The sequence below is a fragment of the Chiloscyllium plagiosum genome, unplaced genomic scaffold (assembly GCF_037043375.1).
Source record: "Chiloscyllium plagiosum isolate Xiang-an unplaced genomic scaffold, Cpla_swu_hap1 HiC_scaffold_28, whole genome shotgun sequence".
NCBI classification, from domain to species: domain Eukaryota; kingdom Metazoa; phylum Chordata; class Chondrichthyes; order Orectolobiformes; family Hemiscylliidae; genus Chiloscyllium; species Chiloscyllium plagiosum.
The window spans coordinates 51,491,625-51,517,797 of record NW_028270166.1 but is presented as its reverse complement, the minus strand read 5'-3'; the positions used below and the strand labels follow the sequence as shown (position 1 = coordinate 51,517,797).

The window sequence follows — 26,173 nt, the reverse complement described above, 5'->3', positions numbered from 1 at the left end:
GATTATAAGAGATAAGATTTATAATCATCTAGCAAGCAACAATTTGATTTCAGATAGCCAACATAGTTTTGTCAAGGGCAGGTGGTGTCTCACAAACCTCATTGAGTTTTTTGAGAAGGTGACCAAGCATGTAGATGAGGGTAGGGCAGTTGGCATGGTATACATGGACTTCAGTCAAGCTTTTCATAAGGTTCCACATGGTAGGCTGATGGAGAAAATGCAGAGGCATGGAATTAAGGGTGATTTAGCAGTTTGGATTAGAAACTGTCTTTCTGAAAGGAGGTGGCATGTGGTGGTTGATGGAAAATATTCAGCCTGGAGTCCGGTTACTAGTGTGGTGTCACAAGGATCTGTTTTGGGACCACTGCTTTTTGTCATTTTTTAAAAGACTTAGCTGCAGGCATAGGTGGATGGATTAGTAAATTTGCAGACAACACTAAAGTCGGTGGAGTAGTGGACAGTTTGGAAGAATGTTACAGGTTGCAGGGGACTTGGATAAACTGCAGAATTGGGCTGAGAGATGGCAAATGGAGCTCAATGCAGCTAAATGTGAGGTGGTGCATTTTGGGAAGAATAACAGGAAGGCAGACTACTGGGTCAATGGAAAGATTCTTGGTCATGTGGATGTGCAGAGGGATCTTGGAGTCCATGTGCATAGATCCCTGAAAGTTGCCACCCAGGTGGATATAGCTGTTAAGAAGGCATACGGTGTGTTAGGTTTCATTCGTAGAGTGATCGAGTTCTGGAGCCGCAATGTCATGCTGCAACTATACAAAATGCTGGTGCGGCCACACTTGGAATATTGTGCACAGTTCTGGTGTACAGAAAGGATGTAGAAGCATTGGAAAAGGTGCAGAGGAGATTGACCAGGATGTTGCCTGGTCTGGAGGGAAGGTCTTATGAGGAAAGGCTGAGAGACTTGGGTCTGATCTCATTGGAAAGAAGAAGACTAAGGGGGGATTTGATAGAGACATACAAGATGATCAGAGGATTAGACAGAGGAGACAATGAAAGACTTTTTCCTAGGATGATGATGTCAGCGTGTACGAGGGGGCATAACTACAAATTGAGTGGTGATAGATTTAAGACAGATGTCAGAGGCAGGTTCTTTACGCAGAGAGTGGTAAGGGTGTGGAATGCCCTACCTGCCAATGTAGTCAACTCAGCCACATTAGGGAGATTTAAATAATCCTTAGATAAGCACATCGGTGATTTTGGGATAGTGTAGGGGGCGCGAACTGAGAATCGTTCACAGGTCGGAGCAACATCGAGGGCCAAAGGGCCTGTTCTGTGCTGTATTGTTCTATGTTCTATGTTGAGTTTGTACAGGATGTTGGTGAGGCCTTTTCTGGGGTACTGTGTACAGTTCTGGTTGCCCTGCTATGGGAAGGATATTATTAAACTGGAAAGGTTTATTAGAATGCTGCCGGGACTGGATTTGAGTTATAAAAATGGGTTGGGTAGGCTTAGATATTTTTCACTGGAGCACAGGCAGTTGAGGGGCAACCTGATAGTGGTTTATAAAATCATGAGGGGCATACATAAGGTGAATAGCAAAGATCGTTTCCCTAGGGTGAGGAAGTTCAAAACTCGGAGGTGCATTTTTAAGGTTATTTTATACAGAGAATGGTTTGTATGTGGAATGAATTCCCAGAGAAAGTGGTGGATGCAGGTACAGTTAGAACATTTAATAGACCTTTGGAAAAGTTCACGAATAGGAAAGGTTGAGAGAGATATGGGCCAAATGCAGGCAAGTGAGACTAGTTTACTTTGGCAACATGGTTGGTGGGTCTAGTTGGACCAAAGGGTCAGTTTCCATGTATGACTCTATGACTGTATGACACACATACATGTACACACACATATATATATTCTCACACACACATAGATTCATGTATACATATTCACACACATACACCTATTCACACACAGACACATATTCACATGCTTAAACACATGCTTGCACATATAACCATGTTCATATGAACATAGAACACAGAACATAAAGCACAGTACAGGCCCTTTGTCCACGATGTTGTGCCGAGGACTTATCTTAGTCTAAGATCAACCTAACCTACAAACCCCTCAATTTACTGCCGTCCATGTGCTTGTCCAGCAGTCGCTTAAATGTCCCTAATGTCTCTGGCAGTGTATTCCACACATCCGTCGCTCTCTTTGTAAAGAACCTACCTCTGACATCTCTCCTATACCTTCCTTCGATCACCTTAAAACTATGACCCCTCATGACAACCATTGCTGCCCTGGGGAAAAGTCTCTGGCTATCTACTTTATCTATGCCTCTCATTACCTTGTACACCTCTATCAAGTCACCTCTCTTCCTTCTTCCCTCCACTGTGACAAGCCCAAGATCACTCAACCTCTCTTCATAAGACATGTCCTCCAATCCAAGCAGCAGCATCCTGGTAAATCTCCTCTGCACACTCTCTAAAGTATCTACGTCCTTCCTATAATGAGGCACCAGAACTGGACACAATATTCCAAGTGTGGTCTAACCAGGGTTTTATAGAGTTGCAGCAAAACCTCACATCTCTTAAACTCAATCACCATCTGCCTTCTTAACAACCCTATCAACTTGGGTGGCTACTTTGAATGATTTATGTACTTGGACCCTAAGATCCCACTGTTCCTCCACACTGCCAAAAATCCTATCTTGATGCTTCCCAGAATTTCCAGTACATCTACTTCCTTAATATCAATCTGTTCAAGCATATTAACCTGGTCCACGGTGTGTTCACTATCAACAAGGTCCCTCTCTCTAGTGAATACTGAAGCAAAAAACTGATTTAGGGCCTCCACTACCTCTTCAGATTCCAGGCACAGGTTCCCTCCACTGTCCCTGATCATCCCTACTCTCTCTCTGATTATTCTCTTATTCCTCACGTAAGTGTAGAATGATTTGAGTTTTCCCTAATCCTTTCTGAAGGCTTTGAATTCTTTCCTAGCCACCCTGTAACCCTCTAAAGCTGTGCCAGATCCTTGCTTCCTCAAACTTAAGTAAGTTTCCTTCTTCCGCTTGAGGAGAAGCTCCTCTTCTCATCATCCAAGGCTCCTTCACCACAGCAGTATAATTTCCCTTCCCCCAATTAAATACCTTCCCATACTGTCTGTTCTTATCCTATGGTAAAGGTGAGGCAGTTGTGGCCACTGTCACCGAAATGCTCTCACACTGAGAGATCTGACACCTGGCCTGGCTTGTTGCCTCACACCAAATCCAATATGGCCTCTCCCCTAGTCGGCCTATCTACATATTGAGTCAAGAATCCTTCCTGGACACACCTGACAAAATTGGCTCCATCCAGACCATCTGCATTGATGAGGTTCCAATCAATATTGGGTGAGTTGAAGCTACCCATAACAACAACAACTCTGTTACAGCAGCACCTTTCCAAGATCTGCTGTCCAATCTGTTCTTCCATCTCTCTGCTGCTACTGGGGGGTATTTAGATAACACCCAATAAAGTGACTGCTCCTTTCCTGTTACTGATGTCCACCCATACTGGCTCAGTAGACAAACCCTCCTCAACAGCCTCCTCTTCTGCAGCTGTTTTGCACTCTCTCACAATGCTATTCTCTCTCCTCTTTTGCTCCCCTCCCAGTTCTTTTCACAAGATCTAAACCCTGGAACATCCAACAACCATTCCTGCCCCTGTGACATCCATGTCTCCGTTATGACCACAACATCGTAGTTCCAAGTACTGATCCGTGCTCTAAGTTCATCATTCTTATTCCTGACACACCTTGCATTGAAACAGACAGACATTGACCCATCCCTTTCCTGTAACAGCTGTGTATCCTTCCTGACAGACTCACTGCATTCTATTTCTGCCCTTTCAACAACTAGCTTCTCTTCTGATCTGACCTGCACCTCTGGTTCCCATCCCCCTGCCAAACTTGTTTTAACCCTCCTGAAATGCCCAGCAAATCTGCCCAGGACATTGGTGCCCCTCCAGTTTAAGTGCAACCCGTCTTTCATGTACAGGTCCCACCTTCCCCAGAAGGTACCCCAATGATCGACATATCTGAAGCCCTCCCTCCTACACCAGCGCTGTAGCCACGTGTTTAGCTGCACTCGCTCCCTGTACCTCGCCTCACTAGTACATGGCACCAGTAGCAATCCTGAGATTACTACTCTACTCATCCTTCCAACCTAACTCTTTGAAATCACTTTTTGGAACCTCATTCCTTTTCCTAGCTATGTCATTGGTGCCAATGTGTACCCCAACTCTAGCTGCTCATCCTCCCCACCAGAATCTTGTGGATTCAATCAGAGACATCCCGGACCCTGGCACCTGGGAGGCAGCATACCTTCCGAGAGTCCCATTATATGTGCTCACACACGTACTCCCAAACATGGGACATGCATGATGCCCACAACAGACGTTCATGCCAATGCTGTCATGCACCCATATACCCAGAAACCCCCAGCCAAGCACACACTCAAAGAAACATGCAAGCATTTCTCACTCCACCCAGCCAATGACTCCCACTCATAAACAATTACAAAATCTACTGACTAGGCTTGGGTTTCCAGTAACATTATCAGGTGAAAATGCATCTTTCATATGCCAGAGAGACTGTACTTAAACACTGGTATGAAATTTCTGGTGGAACAGCACTGTGGATGCCCTACACCCTCAGAACATTCTAGAAGGCAGCTCCTCACTATCTCCTTCAAGGCATTGAAGATGGACAATAAATGCTGGCCCAGACATTGCTACCCACATCCCATGAAATGATAAACACAAAGACATTCAGACAGCTCAGTCAAAGGCCAGGGCCAATGTAACTTCATTTTTGTGGTTCTGTTCGCCGAGCTGGGAATTTGTGTTGCAGACGTTTCGTCCCCTGTCTGGGTGACATCCTCAGCGCTTGGGAGCCTCCTGTGAAGCGCTTCTGTGATCTTTCCTCCGGTATTTGTAGTGGTTTGAATCTGCCGCTTCCGGTTGTCAGTTCCAGCTGTCCGCTGCAGTGGCCGGTATATTGGGTCCAGGTCGATGTGCTTATTGACTGAATCTGTGGATGAGTGCCACGCCTCTAGGAATTCCCTGGCTGTTCTCTGTTTGTCTTGTCCTATAATAGTAGTGTTGTCCCAGTCAAATTCATGTTGCTTGTCATCTGTGTGTGTGGCTACTAAGGATAGCTGGTTGTGTCGTTTCGTGGCTAGTTGGTGTTCATAGAACTACAAATGCCGGAGGAAAGATCACAGAAGCGCTTCACAGGAGGCTCCCAAGCACTGAGGATGTCACCTAGACAGGGGACGAAACGTCTGCAACACAAATTCCCAGCTCGGCGAACAGAACCACAACAACGAGCACCCGAGCTACAAATCTTCTCACAAACTTTGAATATAACTTCAGTTTTATTTTGTAGTGTATTGGCCCTTTGAATGTTATTATGTGAGTCTCTGTGCGGTCTTGTAAGAATTGTCAGCTCACTACATGGTCTTGCAGTGTCACACAGGTCTGACCCCTGTTAGTTCAAGTCTTGACGACATTTGGGACATCCTGCCTGTCCAGAGCAGAGTCTTCACCCTGTCCAGAGGGTCAAAGGTCAGAGAGTCTTCACCCTGTCCAGAAGGTCAGGAGAGTTGTCACCACATCCACCGGTCACAGTCAGTGGGCAGAGATTATAACCAACAGCAGGAAGTTACGCTCCCTGGTCCTTATGAATAGTACTTGTTAAAATGAAACCTGTTGATTTCCAATTTGTTGTAACAGGGTGTGAGGGCAAACAAGCAGGGAGCAGCCTGGTGGCTGAAGGGGGACAACAGGTGTGGCATATTAGCTGGGGGATATTAGCTGGGGGATATTAGCTGGGGGATATGAGATAGGGGTATTCATGCCTGAGTTCCGACATATTCCATCTCAGTAAATGTCTTGTAGCACTCTGCAGTACGTTTGGGTATTTGCTATAAAGGAGATACCCTCGAGCTGACCCTGGCTCTGAAAGCCCCTGGGACAACAGGATATTTCAGATTTTGTAGCCCAATCTGTTTGCAGAGCAACCAGCCCACCCAGCCCAGACCAGCTCTGCCCAGACCAGCCCCACCCAGACCAGACCAGACCAGACCAGACCAGCGCTGCCCAGACCAGACCAGCCCTGCCCAGACCAGACCAGCCCAGACCAGACCAGTCCAGCCCTGCCCAGACCAGACCAGCCCAGCCCAGACCAGTCCTGCCCAGCCCTGCCCAGTCCAGCCTAGTCCTGTGGTATTTGGCCAGTATCAAGCTGCTGGACTGCTGCTCTCGATGTGGTCTCCTCTACATTGGGGAGACAGGACGCCAACTTGCAGAATGTTTCAGAGAACATCTCTGGGACACATGTACCAAACAACCCCACCACTCCACACTTCAACTCCCCCTCTCACTCTGCCAAGGACATGCAAGCCTTTGGCCTCTTCCACCACCAAATCCAAGCCTATCCCACCTATCCGCTCCACCCTCTGCTCCAACCTATAACCATCAACCTCCCCCCCCCTCCCCACCTCCATCTACCTATTGCATTCCCAAACCCCAGCCCCCTCCTATTTATCTCTCAGCCCCTTTGGGCACCCATCCCCCCACTCCACCCCATCCCCCAATCCCTCCAAGATTCCTAATGAAGTGCTTACGCCCAAAACGTCTTCTCTCCTGGTCCTTGGATGCTGCCTGACCTGTTGTGCTTTTCCAGCAACACACTCTCCACTCTTATCTCCAGCATCTACAATCGTCGCTTTCTATGGATTAGTGGTAATGTCTGCCACCTGCTGGAGCTTTGCTGGTACTGCTGGATGGCTAAACCGCTTGCAAGCTGCAGTGACATATTCCAGGATCAACAGGGAGAGAGAGAGAGCGACCGGAACTGAGAGAGTTACAGGGACTGAGAGAGTTATAGGGAGTAAGGGATCAACAGGGACTGAGGGATCGATAGGAAGTGAGGAGGTTGGGGAAGGATATATGTTTAAAAATTGCCAATGTCATCACATGTTCCTGTGCAGAGTCTCTCTGCAGTAGCTAATTTTGATCATTTCCTTAAGCAGAAAACTATCTCCAATCATATATCAAAGATAAACAACAATCAGGAGGAAGAAGATATCTCTCTGTGAAGTATTGCTCAGATTTGTGATTGGTTCAGTGTATTATGTTTCCTCTGTGCAGCAATAATTACAAACACCATTCTGTTGAAGTAATTCAAGTTACATGACAGAGCCTCAAAATGAAAATACTGACAGCTGATCTTGTACACACCACAAGACCATATGATATTAGCCATTCGGCCCATTTGATCATTGCTGAGACTTTTCTCAATCCCATTCCCCTGCCTTCTCACATATCCCTTGATACCTTTACTCATCAAGAACATGTCCATCCCTCTTGCATACATTCAATGACTTGGTCTCCACAGCTCTCTGCGGCAATGAGTTCCACAGATTCACCACCCTCTGGCTGAAGAATTTCCTCTTCATCTCAGTTCGAAAGGGTTGTCCTTCACTCTAAGGCTGTGCCCTCGGTTCCTAGTCTCAGAGCTCCTTAAGATAAAGGAACAATTTTACAGAATAGAGAAACAAACATAAATCCCTTGGATACCTCCACTACTGCTCTTCAAGTAATGAAATAACTCACAAAACTTCCATAGACTATGCCTTCCAAGTTCCCATCTTCTGTCAACCAGGAGGATAAGGGCAGAAAATCGCCAAGCCCCCTGTCCCCTCAGTCACCATCTTGACTTGGAGCGACATCGCTCTTCCTTCTCTGTCACTGAACAGCGAGGACAAGTCGACCATTCAGCCCTTCGAACCTATTCCACCCTCCCAAGAAGAATATAATTGATTTGATTGTAACCTCAAATCCTCATTCCTAACTTCTCCTACCCCACCCCCACCCCATTCGGAACAAGGATCTGTCTACCTCTGCCTTAAGAAAGATTCACCGATTCTGCTTCCAGTGTCTGGTCAAGGAGAGAGTTCCAAACACTCACAACCCTCTGTGAGGAAAAAAAACTGGATAAAAGCAAATTACTGCAGATGCTGGAATCTGAAACCAAAAAAGAAAATGCTGGAAAATCTCAGCTCAGGCAGACCTGCTGAGATTTTCCAGCATTTTCTCTTTTGGTTTTGGAGAGGTAAAAAACGATTGCCTCATTTTTTTCAAAAGAGATTCCACTTTCATGGGAGGGTCAATTTAAAATCTATGGTCGTAATATCGGAGGCAGAGGGACCTGGACTGTTCGGAGTGATCTAGTGAGAAGGTGGTGAGCAAAGTAATATGGGTTCTTGAGTTTCCAACACTGGGGTATTGAAAACAAAAACAGACAAGTTTCTGTGGTCCTTTATTAAGCTCGAGTGAGGCCTTAATAAGAATTGCACCCAATCCTGTTCACTAATGTTTAGGAAGGATAGAAGGGTCCTTGAGAGATTCATATGAAGATTTACTGGAATAGTTTCAGGGATTGGGGATGTTAGTTACAAAATGTAGTTGGAGATGTGCCTGCAACAAAGGGAAGTTCTAATTGAGGTCTTCAAGATAAGATGCCAGTGAGGAGAGGAATAGGAAGACAGAGGAGTTGAACACGTGGCTACAGGGATGGTGCAGGAGGGAGAGTTTCGGATAATTGGATAATTGAGGCTCATTCTGGTGTGGTTGGGACCTCTACAAACGAGACGGTCTATACCTGAACCAGAGGGGTACCAATATCCTGGGCGTGAGGGGGGGGGGGGGGGGGGGGGGTGGGGGATGTTTGCTAATGCTCTTTGGGAGGGTTTAAACTAATCCAGCAGGGGGTTGGGAACCTGAATAGTAGCTCCAGTGTCCAGGAAGTTGAGAGTAGTGAGATCAGAAGTGACGTTTCAAGGTCACAAGAATGTACCAGCAGGCAGGAAGGTAGTTTGAAGTGTGACTACTTCAACGCCAGAAGCATCTGGAATAAGGTGGATGAACATGCAACATGGGTTGGTCGTTGGGACCTCAATGATGTGACCATTTCGGAGACATGGAGAGAGCAGGGACAGGAATGGTTGTTGCAGGTTCCAGGGTTTAGATGTTTCAGTAAGAACAGGGAAGATGGTAAAAGAGGGGGAGGTGTGGCATTGTTGGTCAAGGACAGTATTACGGTGGCAGAAAGGATGTTTGAGGACTCATCTACTGAGGTAGTCTTGGCTGAGGTTAGAAACAGGAAAGGAGAGGGTCCCTGTTGGGAGTTTTCTATAGGCCTCCAAATTGTTCCAGAGATGTAGAGGAAACGATAGCAAAGATGATTCTGCATAGGATTGAGAGTAACAGGGTACTTGTTATGGGAGACTTCAACTTTCCTTTAGATGGGTCAGTTTTTGTCTGGAGGGTTTCCTGACACGGTATGTAGACAGTCTAATAAGGGGCGAGGCCACATTGGATTTGGTACTGGGTAATGAACTGGGCCAGGTGCTAGATTTGGAGGTAGGTGAGGACTTTGGTGATAGTGACCACAATTTCATTATGTTTACTTTAGTGATGGAAAGGAATAGGTATATAATGCAGAGCAAGAGTTATTGCTGAGGGAAAGACAATTATGATGTGATCAGGCAAGATTTAGGATGCATAAGATGGGGAAGGAAACTGCAGGGGACGGGCACAGTTGAAATATGGAACTTATTCAAGGAACAGCTCTACGTGTCCTTGATAATTATGTAACTGTCAGGCAGGGAGGAAGTGGTTGAGTGAGGGAACTGTGGTTTATGAAAGAAGTTGAATCTCTTGTCAAGAGGAAGAAGAAGGCTTATGTTAGATGAGACCGAAGACTCAGTTCAGGTGCTAGCCAGGTAAGACCTAAAGGGAGAGCTAAGACAAGCAAGGAGAAGACATGAGAAGTCATTAGCAGATAGGATCAAGGAAAGCACTAAAGTTTTCTATCAGTATATCAGGAATAAAAGAATGACTAGAGAAAGATTAGGGCCAATCAGGAATAGTAGTGGAAAGTTGTGCAAGGAGTCAGAGGAGACAGGGGAAGCGCGAAATGAATATTTTTCCTCTAGAAAATTTTTACACTGTAAAAATGTTGTCGAGGAGAACACTGAGATACAGGCTACGAGATTGCGGTTCACAAGACAATTCTGGAGAGTGTGAAAATAGATAAACCCCCTGGGCCGGATGGGATTTGTCCAAGGATTCTCTGGGAAGCCAGGGAAGAGATTGCAGAGCCTTTGGCTTTGATCTTTATGTCATCATTGTCTACAGGAGTATTGCCAGAAGATTGGAGGATAGCAAATGTTGTCCCCTTGTTCAAGAGGGGGAGTAGAGACAACCCTGGAAATTAGAGACCAGTGATCCTTACTTCAGTTGTGAGTAAAGTGTTGGAAAAGGTTAAAAGAGATAGGATTTATGATCAGCTAGAAAGGAATAGCTTGATTAGGGATAGTCAGCATGGTTTTGTGAAGGTAGGTCGTGCTCACAAATCTTTTGGAGTTCTTTGAGAAGGTGACCAAACAGGTGGATGAGGGTAAAGCAGTTGATGTGGTGTATATGGATTTCAGTAAGGCGTTTGATAAGGTTCCCCATGGTAGGCTATTGCACAAAATACAGAGGCATGGGATTGAAGGTGATTTAGTGCTTTGGATCAGAAATTGGCTAGCTGAAAGAAGACAGAGGGTGGTCGTTGTTGGGAAATGTTCATCCTGGAGCTCAGTTACTTGTGGTGTACCACAAGGATCTGTTTTGGGCCCACTGCAGTTTATCATATTTATAAATGACCTAAATGAGGGTGTAGAAGAATGGGTCAGTAAATGTGCGAATAACACAAAGGTCGGTAGAGTTGTGGGTAGTGCCGAAGGATGTTGCAGGTTACAGAGGGACATAGATGAGCTGCAGAGCTGGGCTGAGAGGTGGCAAATGGAGTTTAATGCAACAAAGTGTGAGGTCATTCACTTTGGAAGGGTAACAGGAATGCAGAGTACTGGGCTAATGGTAAGACTCTCGGTAGTGTAGATGAGCAGGGAGATCTCTGTGTCCAGGTACAAAGATCCCTGAAAGTTGCCACCCAGGTTGATTGGGTTGTTCAGAAGGCATACGGTGTGTTAGCTTTTATTGGTAGAGGGATTGAGTTTTGGAGCCACAAGGTCATGCTGCAGCTGTACAGACCTCTGATGCAGCCATACTTGGAGTATTGCGTACAGTTCTGGTTACCGCATTATAGGAAAGATAGAGTCACAGAGTCATAGAGATGTACAGCACGGAAACAGACCCTTCGGTTCAAATCATCCATGCTAACCAGATATCCCAACCTAATCTAGTCTCACCTGCCAGCACCCGGCTCATATCCCTCCAAACCCTTCCTATTCATATATCCATCCAGAAGCCTTTTAAATGTTGCAATTGTACCAGCCTCCACCACTTCCTTTGGCAGCTTATTCCACACATGCACCACCCTCTGCATGAAAAAGTTGCCCCTTAGTTCTCTTTTATATCTTTCCCCTCTCACTCTAAACCTATGCCCTCTAGTTCTGGACTCCCCCACCCCAGGGAAAAGACCTTGGCTATTAATCCTATCCATGCCCCTCATGATTTTATAAAACCCTATAAGATCATCACCTCAGCCTCCAATGCTTCAGGAAAAACAGCCCCAGCCTATTCAGTCTCTCCCTGTAGCTCAAATCCTCCAACCCTGGCGAAATCGTTATAAATCTTTTCTGAACCCTTTCAAGTTTCACAACATCCTTTTGATAGGAAGGAGACCAGAATTGCACGCAATATTCCAACAGTGGTCTAACCAATGTCCTGTACAACCACATGACCTCTCAATTCCTGTACTCAGTACTCAATAAAGAAAAGCATACCATCTTATCTTATCTACCTGCGACTCTACTTTCAAGGAGTTGTGAACCTGCACTCCAAGGTCTCTTTGTTCAGCATCACTCCCTAGGACCTTACCGTTAAGTGTATAAATCCTGCTAAGATTTGCTTTCCCAAAATGCAGCACTTCATATTTATCTGAATTAAACTCTATCTGCCATTCCTCAGTCCATTGGCCCATCTGATCAAGATCCCATTGTAATTCGAGGTAACCTTCTTCACTGTCCACTACATCTCCAATTTTGGTGTCATCTGCAAACTTACAAATTATACCTCTTAAGCTCACATCCAAATCATTAATATAAATGACGAAAATGACCCAGCATTGATCCTTGTGGCATTCCACTGGTCACAGGTCTCCAGTCTGAAAAACACCCCTCCACCACCACCCTCTGTCTTCTACCTTTAAGCCAAATGGTTAGTTCTCCCTGTATTCCATGAGATCTAACCTTGCTAACCAGTCCCCCATGGGAACCTCTCGGATGTTGCCTGGTATGGAGGGAAGGTCTTACGAGGAATGGCTGAGGGACTTGAGGCTGTTTTCGTGAGAAGGTTGAGAGGTGACTTAATTGAGACGTATAAGATAATCAGAGGGTTAGGTAGGGTGGACAGTGAAAGCCTTTTTCCTCAATGGTGATGGGCAGCATGAGGGGACATAGCTTTAAATTGAGGGGTGATCAATATAGGACAGATGTCAGAGGTAGTTTCTTTACTCAGAGATTAGTAGGGGCGTGGAACGCACTGCCTGCAACAGTAGTAGAGTTGTTGCAGGGCATTGAAATGGTCATTGGATAGGCATACGGATGAAAATGGAATAGTGGGGGAGAGATGGACTTCAAATTGGTTTCACAGGTCGGCGCAACATTGAGGGCCGAAGGGCCTGGACTGCACTAGAATGTTCAAAGTTCTGTGTTTAAAATGGTCAAAGAGAAATTGTTCCATTAGCTGATGGTCCAATGACAAGGGGACACAGCTCGAAGATTTTTGGAATGAGACACAGCAATTAATGATGACTGACTGCCTTTGAGAGCAGTGAATTCAGATTAGTGATGTCAGAAGAAAATCGGATGGACATTTGTAACAGGACTGCGTGGATGGAGTGAGGGAATAGGATTAGCAGGTTTACTTCATAGGGTCAGTATAATCTCAAAGGATAGAATGACCTCCTCACTATAATAATGACTCTAAAACTCTATTAATCAGAGTCAACCAGGTTTCAGAAGTCTGGATTAGTGGTGCTGGAAGAGCACAGCAGTTCAGGCAGCATCCAAGGAGCAGCAAAATTGACGTTTCAGCAAAAGCCCTTCATCAGATTCCTGAACTGCTGTGCTCTTCCAGCACCACTAATCCAGAATCAGGTTTCAGAAGTGACAATCTGATCATTAACCCAGCAGGTTCTCGCTATAGGCCCCACTGCAGTCACTTCAGCTTGTAGATTGGGATGAAAATTCTGTGAGTTAAGGTGCTGAGGGAGTGCTGCACTGTTGAAGCTGCAGTTGGTTCAATGAGGACCTAAGCTCAGACCTGATTTTCACTTTCAGGTCAATGTGGAAGACCAAATTGGTTTTACTTTTCTTCACTCATGGAATGTGGGTTTCACTGGTTGGGCTGGTGTTTGTTGCTGTCCTTCATTGGGTGGCTCAGTGGTTAGCACTGCTGCCTCATAGCTCCAGAGACCCGGGTTCGATCCTACCCTTGGGTGACTGTCTGTGTGGAGTTTGGACATTCAGATGTGCAGGTTAGGTAGATTGGCCACGCTGAATTGTTCAGGGATGTGCAGGCTAAGTGGATCAGCCATGGGGAAACAGAGTTATGGGGAGAGGGTAAGGGGTGGGTCTGGGTGGGATGCAGTTCAGAGGGTTGGTGTAGGCCGAATGGCTTTCTTTCTGCACTGTTGGGATTCTATGAATTGCCCTTTGGGGTGAGCCACCTTCTTGAACTGCTACAGTCCATGGGTTGTCGGCGCCCACATGGTTGTGAAGAAGGGAGTTCCAGAAATTTGACCCAGTGACACCGAAGGAACAACACAGGGAGGTGAGTGACTAGGAGGGGAGCTTGCCACAGGGTAGTGTTCCATGCATTAGCTGCATTTGGCCAGCTACCTGATAGATGATATGGGTTTGGAAGGTGTTGTCTATGGAACATTTGAGTTATTACTACAAATATTTTATTAACCAGCACCTGGGGAACAAGCAGTGTAACTGTTGAAGCAATATTCCGGATAATTGAGAGGTACGCCTAATCAATATAAAAACATGCCAAGTAATAAAAACGTAACATATGACCGTTATACTTTATTTACAGCATAAATAATGATCTAACCTTTCCTTAAATATTACCAGTAGAGAGCTTTCTCATTTGCACCCTCATCTGATTACTCAGACATTGGGGAGATCGCAATAATACAATAAATATGCATTTAAGGTTTATATGTATTGCCGAGAAAGTGAGGTCTGCAGATGCTGGAGATCAAAGTTGAAACTTTATTGCTGGAACAGCACAGCAGGTCAGGCAGCATCCAGGGAACAGGAGATTCGACGTTTCGGGCACAGGCCCTTCTTCAGGAATGAGCAGAGAGTGTTCAGCAGGAGAAGATAAAAGGTAGGGAGGAGGGACTTGGAGGAGGGGCGTTGGAAATGTGATAGGTGGAAAGAGGTCAAGGTGAGGGTGATAGGTCGGAGTAGGATGGAGGCGGAGAGGTCAAGAAGAAGACTGCAGGTCAGGAAGGCGGTGCCGGGCTGGAGGGATTCGGCTGAGACAAGGTGGGGGGAGGGGGGATGAAGAAACTGGTGAAGTCCAAGTTCATCCCCTGTGGTTGGAGGGTTCCCAGTCGGAAGATAAGACGCTCCTCCTCCGACCGTCGCGTTGTTGTGGTTTGGCGGTGGATGAGTCCAATGACCTGCATATCCTCGGTGGAGTGGGAGGGGGAGTTGAAATGCTGTGCTACAGGGTGGTTGGGTTGGTTCGTCCGGGTGGCCCAGAGGTGCTCTCTGAATCGCTCCGCAAGTAGGCGGCCTGTCTCCCCAATATAGAGGAGGCCACACCGGCTGCAGCGGATGCAGTAGATGATGTGGGTGGAGGTGCAGGTGAATCTGTGGCGGATATGGAAGTTTCCTTTGGGGCCTTGGAGAGAAGTGAGGGGGGAGGTGTGGGCGCAAGTGTTGCACCTCCTGCGGTTGCAAGGGAAGGTGCCGGGAGTGGAGGTTGGGTCGGTGGGGGGTGTGGATCTGACAAGGGAGTCGCGGAGGGAGTGGTCTCTACGGAAAGCTGATAGGGGAGGGGAGGGAAATATATCCTTGGTGCTGGGGTCTGTTTGGAGGTGGCGGAAGTGACGGCGGATGATGCGCTGTACATGGAGATTGGTGGGGTGGTAGGTGAGGACCAGTGGGGTTCTGTCCTGGTGGTGGTTGGAGGGGCGGGGCTCAAGGGCGGAGGAGCGGGAAGTGGAGGAGATGCGGTGGAGGGCACCGTCGACCACGTCGGGGGGAAAATTGCGGTCCTTGAAGAAGGAGGCCATCTGTGTTGTACGTATTTTGAACTGGTCCTCCTGGGAGCAGATGCGGCGGAGACGAAGGAATTGGGAGAATGGGATGGCGTTTTTACAGGGGGCAGGATGGGAGGAGGTGTAGTCCAGGTAGCTGTGGGAGTCGGTTGGTTTGTAGTAGATGTCCGTGTTGATTCGGTCGCCTGAGATAGAAACAGAAAGGTCTAGGAAGGGGAGGGAGGAGTCCGAGACTGTCCAGGTGAATTTGAGGTCGGGGTGGAAGGTGTTAGTGTAGTGGATGAACTGTTCAACCTCCTCGTGGGAGCACGAGGTAGCGCGATGAACTGTTCAACCTCCTCGTGGGAGCACGAGGTAGCGCGATGAACTGTTCAACCTCCTCGTGGGAGCACGAGGTAGCGCTCTGGGCCACCCGGACGAACCAACCCAACCACCCTGTAGCACAGCATTTCAACTCCCCCTCCCACTCCACCGAGGATATGCAGGTCATCCACTGCCAAACCACAACAACGCGACGGTCGGAGGATGAGCGTCTTATCTTCCGACTGGGAACCCTCCAACCACAGGGGATGAACTTGGACTTCACCAGTTTCTTCATCCCCCCTCCCCCCACCTTGTCTCAGCCGAATCCCTCCAGCCCGGCACCGCCTTCCTGACCTGCAGTCTTCTTCTTGACCTCTCCGCCTCCATCCTACTCCGACCTATCACCCTCACCTTGACCTCTTTCCACCTATCACATTTCCAACGCCCCTCCTCCAAGTCCCTCCTCCCTGCTGAACACTCTCTGCTCATTCCTGAAGAAGGGCCTGTGCCCGAAACGTCGAATCTCCTGTTCCCTGGATGCTGCCTGACCTGCTGTGCTGTTCCAGCAATAAAGTTTCAACTTATATGTTTTGCCGGCTCATGAGATTTCAGGTCATTGGGGAAGGTGTCGGTTCAAACAAAGTTTGCTGTCTTTTGTTATTTGAAGAGCTGTGGTGGGAGAGATTTACCCACCAGATTATGGAACCATTGCCACTAGTCCTTAACATGCAGTGACTGTATTTTTTTGTTACCTATTTGCTGACATTCAGCTCCTTTTGTTGTTTGCAGCGATGTTTGCGGTGGAAATTACGGTGGAGAAGGACAATGTAACAGGGGAGACCAAAGTCCTGTCCACCAGCAGTGTGTCTCCCAAGAACCTCAAGCAACAAGGAGTCAAGGTCTACGAGGATGACCTCAAGGTTATCCATGAGATGCGCAAAGGTGACGGAGCAGTGGAGAACGGAGTCCACCTTCTCACGAGCACCGAGGTGGACGAGCTGATACAGAAGGCTGACAAGGTGACAGACTTCAATAAAGCGCTGGCTCCTGAGGGGAAAGGACCTCATGGTCAGCTCCAGGCCGACGGTCAGACCCCAGAGAAGCTAAAGCCGGACGGGATGGCCGGAGAGAGCCTTAAAATCCTTCAGAAAACTCCGGGGGATGGCGCAGAGCCTAGCAAAGACCAGCCGGTTACCATGATCTTCATGGGTTACCAGGACGTCGAGGACGAGAATGAGACCAAGAAGGTGCTCGGGTATGATGGAACAGGCAAAGCAGAGCTTGTGGTGATTGAAGATGCTGATGGCAAGAGCGAGAGGCCAGGGGAGAGCCAGGCCCCTCCCAATGGCACCACCGCTGCCCAGGGTGCAGAGGAGAAGGCGGCTGGGAAGGGTAAAGAGGCAGTAGACGAGGTGGAGGATTTGAAGGAGAAGCAACGTTGTCAGTGCTGCGTCGTGATGTGATCGCGCCCTGTCTTATCCTTCTTATTGTACAGTCGGAATGTTATATGTTCATAGTCTTCAGATGCACTGTATGTCTTCTAACTTAACACATGCTTTAATTGGGGATGCAAGGATTGCAGCCAATCCATCGCAATTTCGCAAAGACCTGCATTTTCATTGGCATTTGGTCAGGGCCTAAATAAAAGCTGAGAGCTAATTGGCTGCATGGTACCCGAAACATCATCCATTGAGTACAGTAGAGCTTCACTGAGTCGACCTTGGCGATGACATGATGGTGCTGTAATGTCCCATTGCAATCATCCACAAGCAATATGAGAGTTGTCATAAACAAGCCATCTCTCAACACAGAAAGAAAACAAACTCACAATTGATCTCTGTAAAGTGACGCCTGTCCAAGCTGTTGGGCAGGAAGCAGTGCTTGTCAGTGACCAAAGGTTGCCCTGATCACTCTGTAAGTCAGCAGACCCAGAGCTCAGAAATGGCTTAAACTATGTCCTTTAAAAGTAACTGATAGAATCACAGAATCACTATAGTGTGGAAACAAACCATTTGGCCCATCGAGTCCATACTGACCTGCCGAAACACAGCCCACCCAGACCCACCCTATCCCTGTAACCCTACATTCCCCGTTGCTCGCCCACACATATCTGAACTTTATGGGCAATGTCCCACGGCCAATCCAACCTTCGCCTACATTTCTTTAGGACATTTTCTTTCATTGTCTCTCACCAAAAGTGAACAGTTGGGAGGAAGGACTTGAACAGTTTTTAAAGAGGACTTAAACCTCTTTTTAAAAACAAAAAGGTTTTGTTTTTAAGTTCAAACATAAATTAAGTTCAAATTTCAAAAGAGTGAAGGCCTCACGACCGGAGAGAAAAGGGATGGGTGGATTGAATCATTTTAGTTTCTTCAAAATCAGAATTTAATTGTGTCATGTAATAATTGGGTCATAGTGTTACAGTAATAAAGCCAGGCCTACCTTTTGTAAATATGGTTTGTATTGTAACTGATCTCTAGGGGAGGTGATGATCTAGTGATATTATCACAGGACAATTAATCCAGAGACACTGTTCTAGGGTCCCAGGTTCAAATCCTGCCATGGCTGATGGTGGAATTTGATTTCAATAAATATCTGGAATTAGGAATCTAATGATGATCATGAAACCATTGTCAATTGTCACAAAATCCCATCTGGTTCATTAATGTCCTTTAGGGAAGGAAATTGCCATCCTTAACTGATCTGGCCTACACGTGACTCCATACCTACAGATTGACACTTCATTGTCCTCTGGGCAATTAGGGATGGGTAATAAGTGCTGGTCTGGCCAATGCTACTCACATCCTTGAATGAATTTCTAAAACTTCAACCGAAAACAGACTAAGTCAGTCAAAGGAGATGTTTCTGGGAATCTGCTGGTAATGTAAGGGTTAAAAAGTGCATAGTCAAAACTCATAGTAAAACTTTCTCATCAAGTTCATTCTTCTGTCATCTGATCAACCTGGAAACTGTACTGTACACAAATATATGATGCTTGGAATTTCGCTTTAGTACAGTGAGTCCCACCTTTTCTCATCGAAGTCATATCAATGTGAATAAGTTCTGTCCTTTATTGAGCCACAGTGCCATTGAGTTCAATCTCGCTACTTCATGGTGATATATGATGCCTTAAATGATCCGGATAAGCAAAAATAAATTAATGTTAATACTGTTGTTTGGTCATTTTGGATCATAACCAGTTTGCCAAAGGGGTTATGATATCCTGTAGAGAATCTATTGCTGGACAAACATAGTGGGGTACCCTTGCTGTTAAATAATGGGCTAGATCATTCACGAAAACTCCTGAAACTAGATTAATGCTAGTTTTTGTCCAACATGCTTTTTTATTTCTTACTGCTCAAGCTACAGTTTTAGTGAAATGAAACCAGTAATTCCTCCACAGACAGGAATCATTTGACTGGATTCCTTCAGCGCATGTACTGCTTAGTCCATTTCTTCAGACCATACATTGACTGATCTTTAACTGAGCACTGAACTCCTTTCTTAGGCGTACAAGATGGTTGACCACTGAATTTTCATTAACTTTGAAAGACTCTGTTAATGTATATATACAGTCAATGTTAAATCAACTTTGGTTTTTCTACATTGAGATTTCGGTGTTATCAATGTCAAACTGGCAGCTGAGATCTTAGTCAGCCTGAAAATTTGTCTGTACAGTTTGGATTTTCTGAATCATTGCATCCCTAATTTTGAAACACTTTTCTACATCACAGTTAGTCTTGAACCAGATCAACCTATTCTATACACTGCCAGGCACCATGCACTACTCTCAGCGTATATGTATGACGTGATACAATGGGACAATTTTATTTTTCTCTGCATGTTCTATAGCTCCAAGCTGATTACAGATCATTGTAAAAGTAGTTAACTGATGGTGTTTTTTTTTATCCGACTGCAATCTGTCTGCAATTCCTTTTTACATCTATCCAAAGGTTCAATGAGCCTAGAGACCAATTGCAACATTGCTTAATAGGTGAAGATTCTCAGTCCACTTTCTGCTCCAGATTCTAATCAGTTCAAATCTGAATTGACTGATTGTCCAGATTAAAGATTCAGATACAAATGGTGTCATGCAAACTTAGTGATTCTTAAGTCATTCTAAATACAATCCAGATCAAATCTGACTTGTGCAAGTGTCCAAACTTGATTTTAAAAAGTACACCACTTGAAGCTGTGGATCTGATTGTTCCTGAGCTGAGTTGAGTTCACTTGGTTTGAATGTGTTTGCTGAAGTGCCTGCGTGCTTATGTTTTTTTAGAACGTGTGTGTGTGTGTTTGAATGTGTGAGTGCTCCTGTGTTTGAATAAAACTTTGTATACATTTCCCTTTATAAGTTTGCTTGAGTCCATCTGTACTTACCTGTTTGTATGTACGCCTGTACTTGCATAAGTGTGTGCGTGTGCGCATGTGTGTGCATTTGTATGTGAGTTTGCCTGTAGACAGCCTTTCTGTCCGTTTGTGTATACGAGTGTGTATTTATGTGTACGAGTGTCTTTGTGTGTACGGGTGTGTGTTTGTGTGTACGGGTGTGTATTTATGTGTACGAGTGTGTTTGTGTGTACGGTGTGTATTTGTGTGAGAGAGAGTAACTCAGAAATCCTGGGAACTCACTTCATTCCTCTCGTGTTCCTGATCACATTATTTGTTCCATGGTGATTCCAGGCATTACCAAAGATTGCACCAAACGATATCACTACAAAAGTTGTTATTGTTTTTGTTAATGGAAACTTCATTAAAAATGGGAGTAAGCAAGACAATCAAATTTCTCTAAAATGCTTTCCCATTTTGTTGCTCTCCATGAACTATTATTGAAAATTCCCAGCCTGTTATTGGAGAAAGCAGTATATGTATAGATCTATAAACACATATATCTATTTTTGAACACAATGCCTTGGGAATGGCTTTGGATCATGTTTAGATTTCTCTAACCTGGTTAGAGATGGATATGATAGTGCGAGCATGCTCATTAGTTAATAAAGTAGTCCCATTTTATTCAACACATTCCAGAGGCCTGTGGCACGAGTGATCTCACATAAATTCTTCGGTGTAGCACATGTGTAAGTGTGATGTGCACTTCCCTGAAGGTCTGAGCACCATGTCTGTAATGTGCTTCTGGATTTCTGAGACTTTGGGACTCCAGCTCTCTGTAGCTGAGAGGCAAAATCAATCAGAGTGCAGATTCCCTTCATGTGTCAGGCATTAGGCTTTGTAATCGATTTGTGTTCTTTGTTGTTTAGTGCTGGTGTTGTAAAGGGTTGGAAACCCTTAGTAATTTCTTCTGTATTATACCCCTTCCAAAATCCTATCGCATACATTGGTTCTTGAGGGGCTTTTAAACACATTGTCCAAAAGACTATTTTACAACATTCAGCCAGATAAACAGATACCTAGTATTAAAACATATTGGAGCATGGACAATGAGTACTTTGGAATACAAGTTGCAAATGATTGTCTAACTTTTATGTTAAAAATGCTTTGTGTTTTTTTAAAAACAAGAAGAATCAGTTCCCATTGACAACTTTAGTAAAAGAAAATTTAATGCATATATTTTTGTTATGACATCTTATAATTACTGTTAATTTGTGGTGTGTGCAGTACACACAGACACACACACACAGACACACACACAGACACACACACACACACACCTCACAATATGCTTGTCTGAGGTGTCCAAATGCTTATTTGGTGATACATAGTCTCTGGACTCATACGGGACAAAGTATACACGCTGTACAATGTTTGCTCTATATTAAAGAATCCAACACCAACAGAATGTTTTGTTTTGTGTGAGGGAAGTTGTTTGAGGTGTGCATTACAGTCAACCCCCCTTCGAAGCATCTGGCAATAACACTTGCTGTCCTTTCCACCTTGTGCATGCAGAACTGTTCTCCTTAAGGCTCACTTTCACAAGTGGACCATCTTCCAACAACTAACTGAGATGTCATATGGTAATGAAATTGTAGAGTTCTAACTAGAAGATCAAAGAACTTGAACTATCTGTACCACTGATGTGGATAACCTGACAGTTTACTCCCATTGATGGTTAGCAGGAATCCACCAATTTGTAAGAGGGAAAAACAAGTATTAAATGCCAATGTTTCATTAGAGGATTGGGACTGTAAACAAATGGAAGGAAAATTAACAAAGCTAAATTATAGAACTTGAAACTGCTCTTGCCACATGCACCCAAGTGGAGTCGACTGTATTTAACTGTTTGGAACAATGTGAAATTTAATATGCAAAACTGTATAGTAATCAAAAATAAAATTTAGATGTGATTAAATGGAAATGTTATTAATGTGACTAAATCCTAGGAATTGGATTGGGAACATAAAAAAATTTTAAAGTACAATTGATTATTTCTCAACTGGTTTAAGTAAATGTTCTAGTGTTAGTTTTGTAGTTTTAATGATCTCTTTTGCTGTAGGCTTTCCAGATGAGTTGGTCTCCAATTGCAAAGTCTTGTATGTTGAAAAATATGCCTTTTGTTCTTCATGTGATTGAATACATCCAAAGATTTCTTGGAAGCACTCAATTCCTATCCTGGAGATTTCTCAAGATCACTTACACTCTGAATAGTTTCTCTCTTAATCAGATTTGTACCTTGATTCCATGGCTGAAATTTGCACACTTGGTTTTGTTAAGCAACTTGGTTTTTCATGTTGGTTCCACTTTCTGTTTTTTTTGACTGTCCTGGTTGTTCATTTTCATGGTTTTCTGGAAGTTGGATTATACTCATTCAGTGACCTTTTTCTGAATCCCATGCTTAAAAGTAATCTTTTCTTTAACTTTCCAGCCCATTGTATAAGTCTTGTCTCCCATAGGCAAGTAGGAACTTGGGTACTAACCTAGTTGATAGCTTTCCTGAGCTGTGCAGGTAATGTGGAATGGGAAGATGTTGGCTGGGATTCAACCAGCAGCAACAAAGTCCCAAAGCTGGACATGAACAGGCAGAGTTGTTGTGGGAGTGCAATGTTGGTGGAGAGAAGAGGATGTAAAGTTTGCAAAAGTGGTATCCTACAGAAACACAGATTCTGTTGTGCTACTGAGTATCAAAGGTGTCTCCCACCGTGCTCAGAGTCAACTTCTGGCATAGTGGTAGTGTCTCTATCTCTGAGCCAGGAGCCCTGGGTTCATGTCCCACCTGAGCCAGAGGTGTGTAATAACATCTCAGAAGAGGTTGATTAAAAATATTTTGGTATCACTGACAGAACTCTGCAAGCTCATTGACAAGGGAGCCACTCCCAACAAGATGGGCAGCTAGGAACAACCAAGTGACTTTCAGGAGCAAGGTGCTTTTCCAGGTGCTGCACCCTCAGCTTTCTGGCCAGGAAACCCAACCAATACCCGCCAAGAAAAAAGGCTCAATAATGTCTGTCTCTGGTATCTACAGCGACAATTGGAAAGACAAGGCCATCAGACAGTAAGATGTAGGAACAGGCAAGTCAGCGCCACCATTCAATGTGATCCAGGCTGATCTGATAATCCTCAACTCCATTTTCTGCCTTTTCCTCATGATTAAACCTCTGTCTCAACCTTGAATACATTTAACAATAAGACTATCAGACATGGAAGTAGAATTAGGCCATTTGGCCCATCAAGTCTGTTCCGTCATTTGATTATGGCTGACGTATGTCTCAACCCCATTCTCCTGCCTTTTCCCTGTGACCCTTGATTCCCCCTTACTAAACAACAACCTATTTGTCTCTGTCTTAAATACACTCAATGATTTGGCCTCCACAGCCCTCTGCAGCAATAACTTTCATTGATTAACCACCCTCTGGCTGAAGAAATTCCTCCTCCTCCCAGTTCTAAAGAGTCATCCCTTCACCCTGAGGCTATGCCCTCGGCTCCTGGTTCCCTACTGTGGGAAACATCTTCTTCATGTCTATTCTATCCAGGCCTCTCAGTATTCTGTTTCAATCAGAACCCCTCTCATCCTTCTGAACTGCATCGAGTACAGACTTCAACCGGTCTTCATATGACAAACCCTTCATTTCTGGGTTAAAAATCACACAACACCAGGTTATAGTCCAACAGGTTTAATTGGAAGCACACAAGCTTTCGGAGCAACACTCCTAAAGCTAGTGTGCTTCCAATTAAACCTGTTGGACTATAACCTGGTGTTGTGTGATTTTTAACTTTGTACACCCCAGTCCAACACCGGCATCTCCGATTCATTTCTGGGGTCATTCTTGTAAACCTCCTCTGGACCCCCTTCAAGGCCAGCACGTCCTCTCTTTGATACGGGGCTCAAAACTGCTCACAGTATTCGAAATATAGTCTGACCAGAGCCTTACACAACCCTAGCAGTACATCTCTGCTCTTGCATTCTAGCCCTGCAGAACTCTACTAGTCACCAGCTGCCAACCAGAAGAAGACCCCTTTATCCTCACACTCTGCCTTCTGCCAGTCAGCCAATCCGCTATCCATGCAAGTACCTTGCTCTGAACACCAGGAGCTCATATTTAGCAGCCTCCTGTGCAGAACCTTGTCAAAGGCCTTCTTAAAATCCAAATGTAGATGAACCTCAATTATCCAGCATTCAACTATCCGAATTTCAGATTATCTGGACAAGATCGCAAGGTCCTGATGCTGGGCTAAATTGTGTTATCCAGCGTTTGATTATCCGAACATTTGATTATCTGAACAAAATACTCCCCAGCCGTGTTGTTCAGATAATCGAGGCTCCTCTGTAGATCACATCCACTGTCTCTCCTTTGTCTAACTTGCTCATTACCTCCTCAAAACTTCTAAACGATTTGTCAGGCATGGCCTTTCCTTGTCAAAGTCGTGCTGACTCAGCCCTAGTTTCTCATGTACGTCCAAGTACTCCACAATGTTATCTTTAATAACAGACTCAAAAATCTAACCAACAACTAAGGTCAGGCTATAGCTTCCTGGACTAACTGACCTATAGCTTCCTGGGCTATCTGACCTATAGCTTCCTAGGCTAACTGACCTATAGCTTCCTGGGCTATCTGACCTATAGCTTCCTGGGCTAACTGACCTATAGCTTCCTGGGCTATCTGACCTATAGCTTTCTGGGCTAACTGACCAAGCTTCCTGGGCTATCTGACCTATAGCTTCCTATTTTCTGCCTCTATCCCTTTTTAAACATTAGCTATTTTCCAGTTCTCTGAGATCCTTCCTGACACCAGTGATTCCTGAAAGATCACCACCAATTCCTCCACATTTTCTCAGCTATTTCCTTCAGAATCCTGGGATGTAGTCCAGCCTGAGCAGCTGATCTTTCCGTCTTCAGACCTTTCAGCTTCACCAGCACCTTCCCCTTAGTGATGGTTAATGCAGTCACCTCTGTTCCCTGACTCTCTTGAAGTCTGGTGTGCTGCTTGTTTCTTCTCACTGTGAAAACTGATGTGAAAACTTAGTTTCAATGCCATTTCTTTGCTCTCCATCACTGCTCTCCACCCCCATTTCTCAGCAGTCCCACGTCGACACTTGACTCTCCCTTGCTTTTGGGTGACTCAGTCGTGCCTGCTGTCTGCAGTAAAAAAAATTCTATAGATTCACAACCATCTGAGAAAAGGAATTCTTCCCCATCTCTGTCGTAAATGTGTAACCCTCTGATTGTCCTCCCTTTCCCCAGACTCTCCCACAAGGAGAAACAACCTCCCATGTTATGGACTAGGCCAGACCCATCAATACACTTATAAGCAGGTAGGCAAATCCGTAGCTTTGCTCTTTGTTGAGCTAGATGTATAGTGGATATTCCCGGAGTAAATTAGTTCGGTAGACTACCAGCTTTTAAACAAATAAAAGTCATTTACAAAATTGCAGAATGAAAGACAACAGAAAACAGAATGCTGGATAATTTATCCTATCCAAACCTGACTGAATGATACAGTTCCGAAAATACTTGCAACAGCCCCAATACACATCCCTTTGTACAACCAGTAAACAATGACACAGGCAACCTACAGTTCTAAATCATAAGGGCAGAAGGACAGAGAGAAGCTTCCAGTTTCCCCTGTGACTCTTATTCAACTCTCTCCTGAACTGAATTGAACTGCACAGCTAGAGAGCTGGCCCCGCCCCCTTGACTGTACCAGTTTTGTTTTCGAAAGGCTTTTCAAGCTTTTGGCCTGAAGCTCTATCTATTCGGGTAAACAAGGTCCCAATGAACCATTCAAACTTCAGGCACAATGGAGCCTGGCCAATTACTCCCTCTCTTAAAAAAAAACTCAAAAGCAAAGTAACCTTGTACCAGACCAGCGTTGTGACATCTCCCCCCTTAAAAGAAAAATGAACCATCAATATCTAAATATGGCTTCATTTTCAATTGGTTAGTACTTAAACACACTATACATTCACTAACTATAAACATGCAAACGTGCACAACCACATTCGGATTCAGTCTGTGGTTCTCCCACCACTGAATGTCTCTGTTTCACATCCAAGTCTCAACAACGCATCAGTAATCATGTTTTCTCGACCTGCCACATGCACAATTGTCAAATTGAATGGCTGTAATTCCAAGCTCCATCAAAACAATCTGGCATTT

General features: G+C 45.0%; 1 protein-coding gene across 4 annotated transcripts in view; it reads left to right on the top strand.

The window, feature by feature from the left end:
- palm1a (paralemmin 1a) overlaps positions 1-21,926 on the top strand; it is a 304,566-nt gene extending 282,640 nt beyond the window's left edge. For all 4 annotated transcript variants that reach the window (XM_087976206.1, XM_087976207.1, XM_043683614.2 and 1 more), the window contains exon 8: positions 16,414-21,926. In XM_087976206.1, the coding sequence (XP_087832332.1) occupies positions 16,414-17,087 (674 nt within the window). In that variant the 3' untranslated portion in view covers positions 17,088-21,926. The remainder of the gene's footprint in view (positions 1-16,413) is intronic.
- The last annotated feature ends 4,247 nt before the right edge of the window (positions 21,927-26,173 follow it).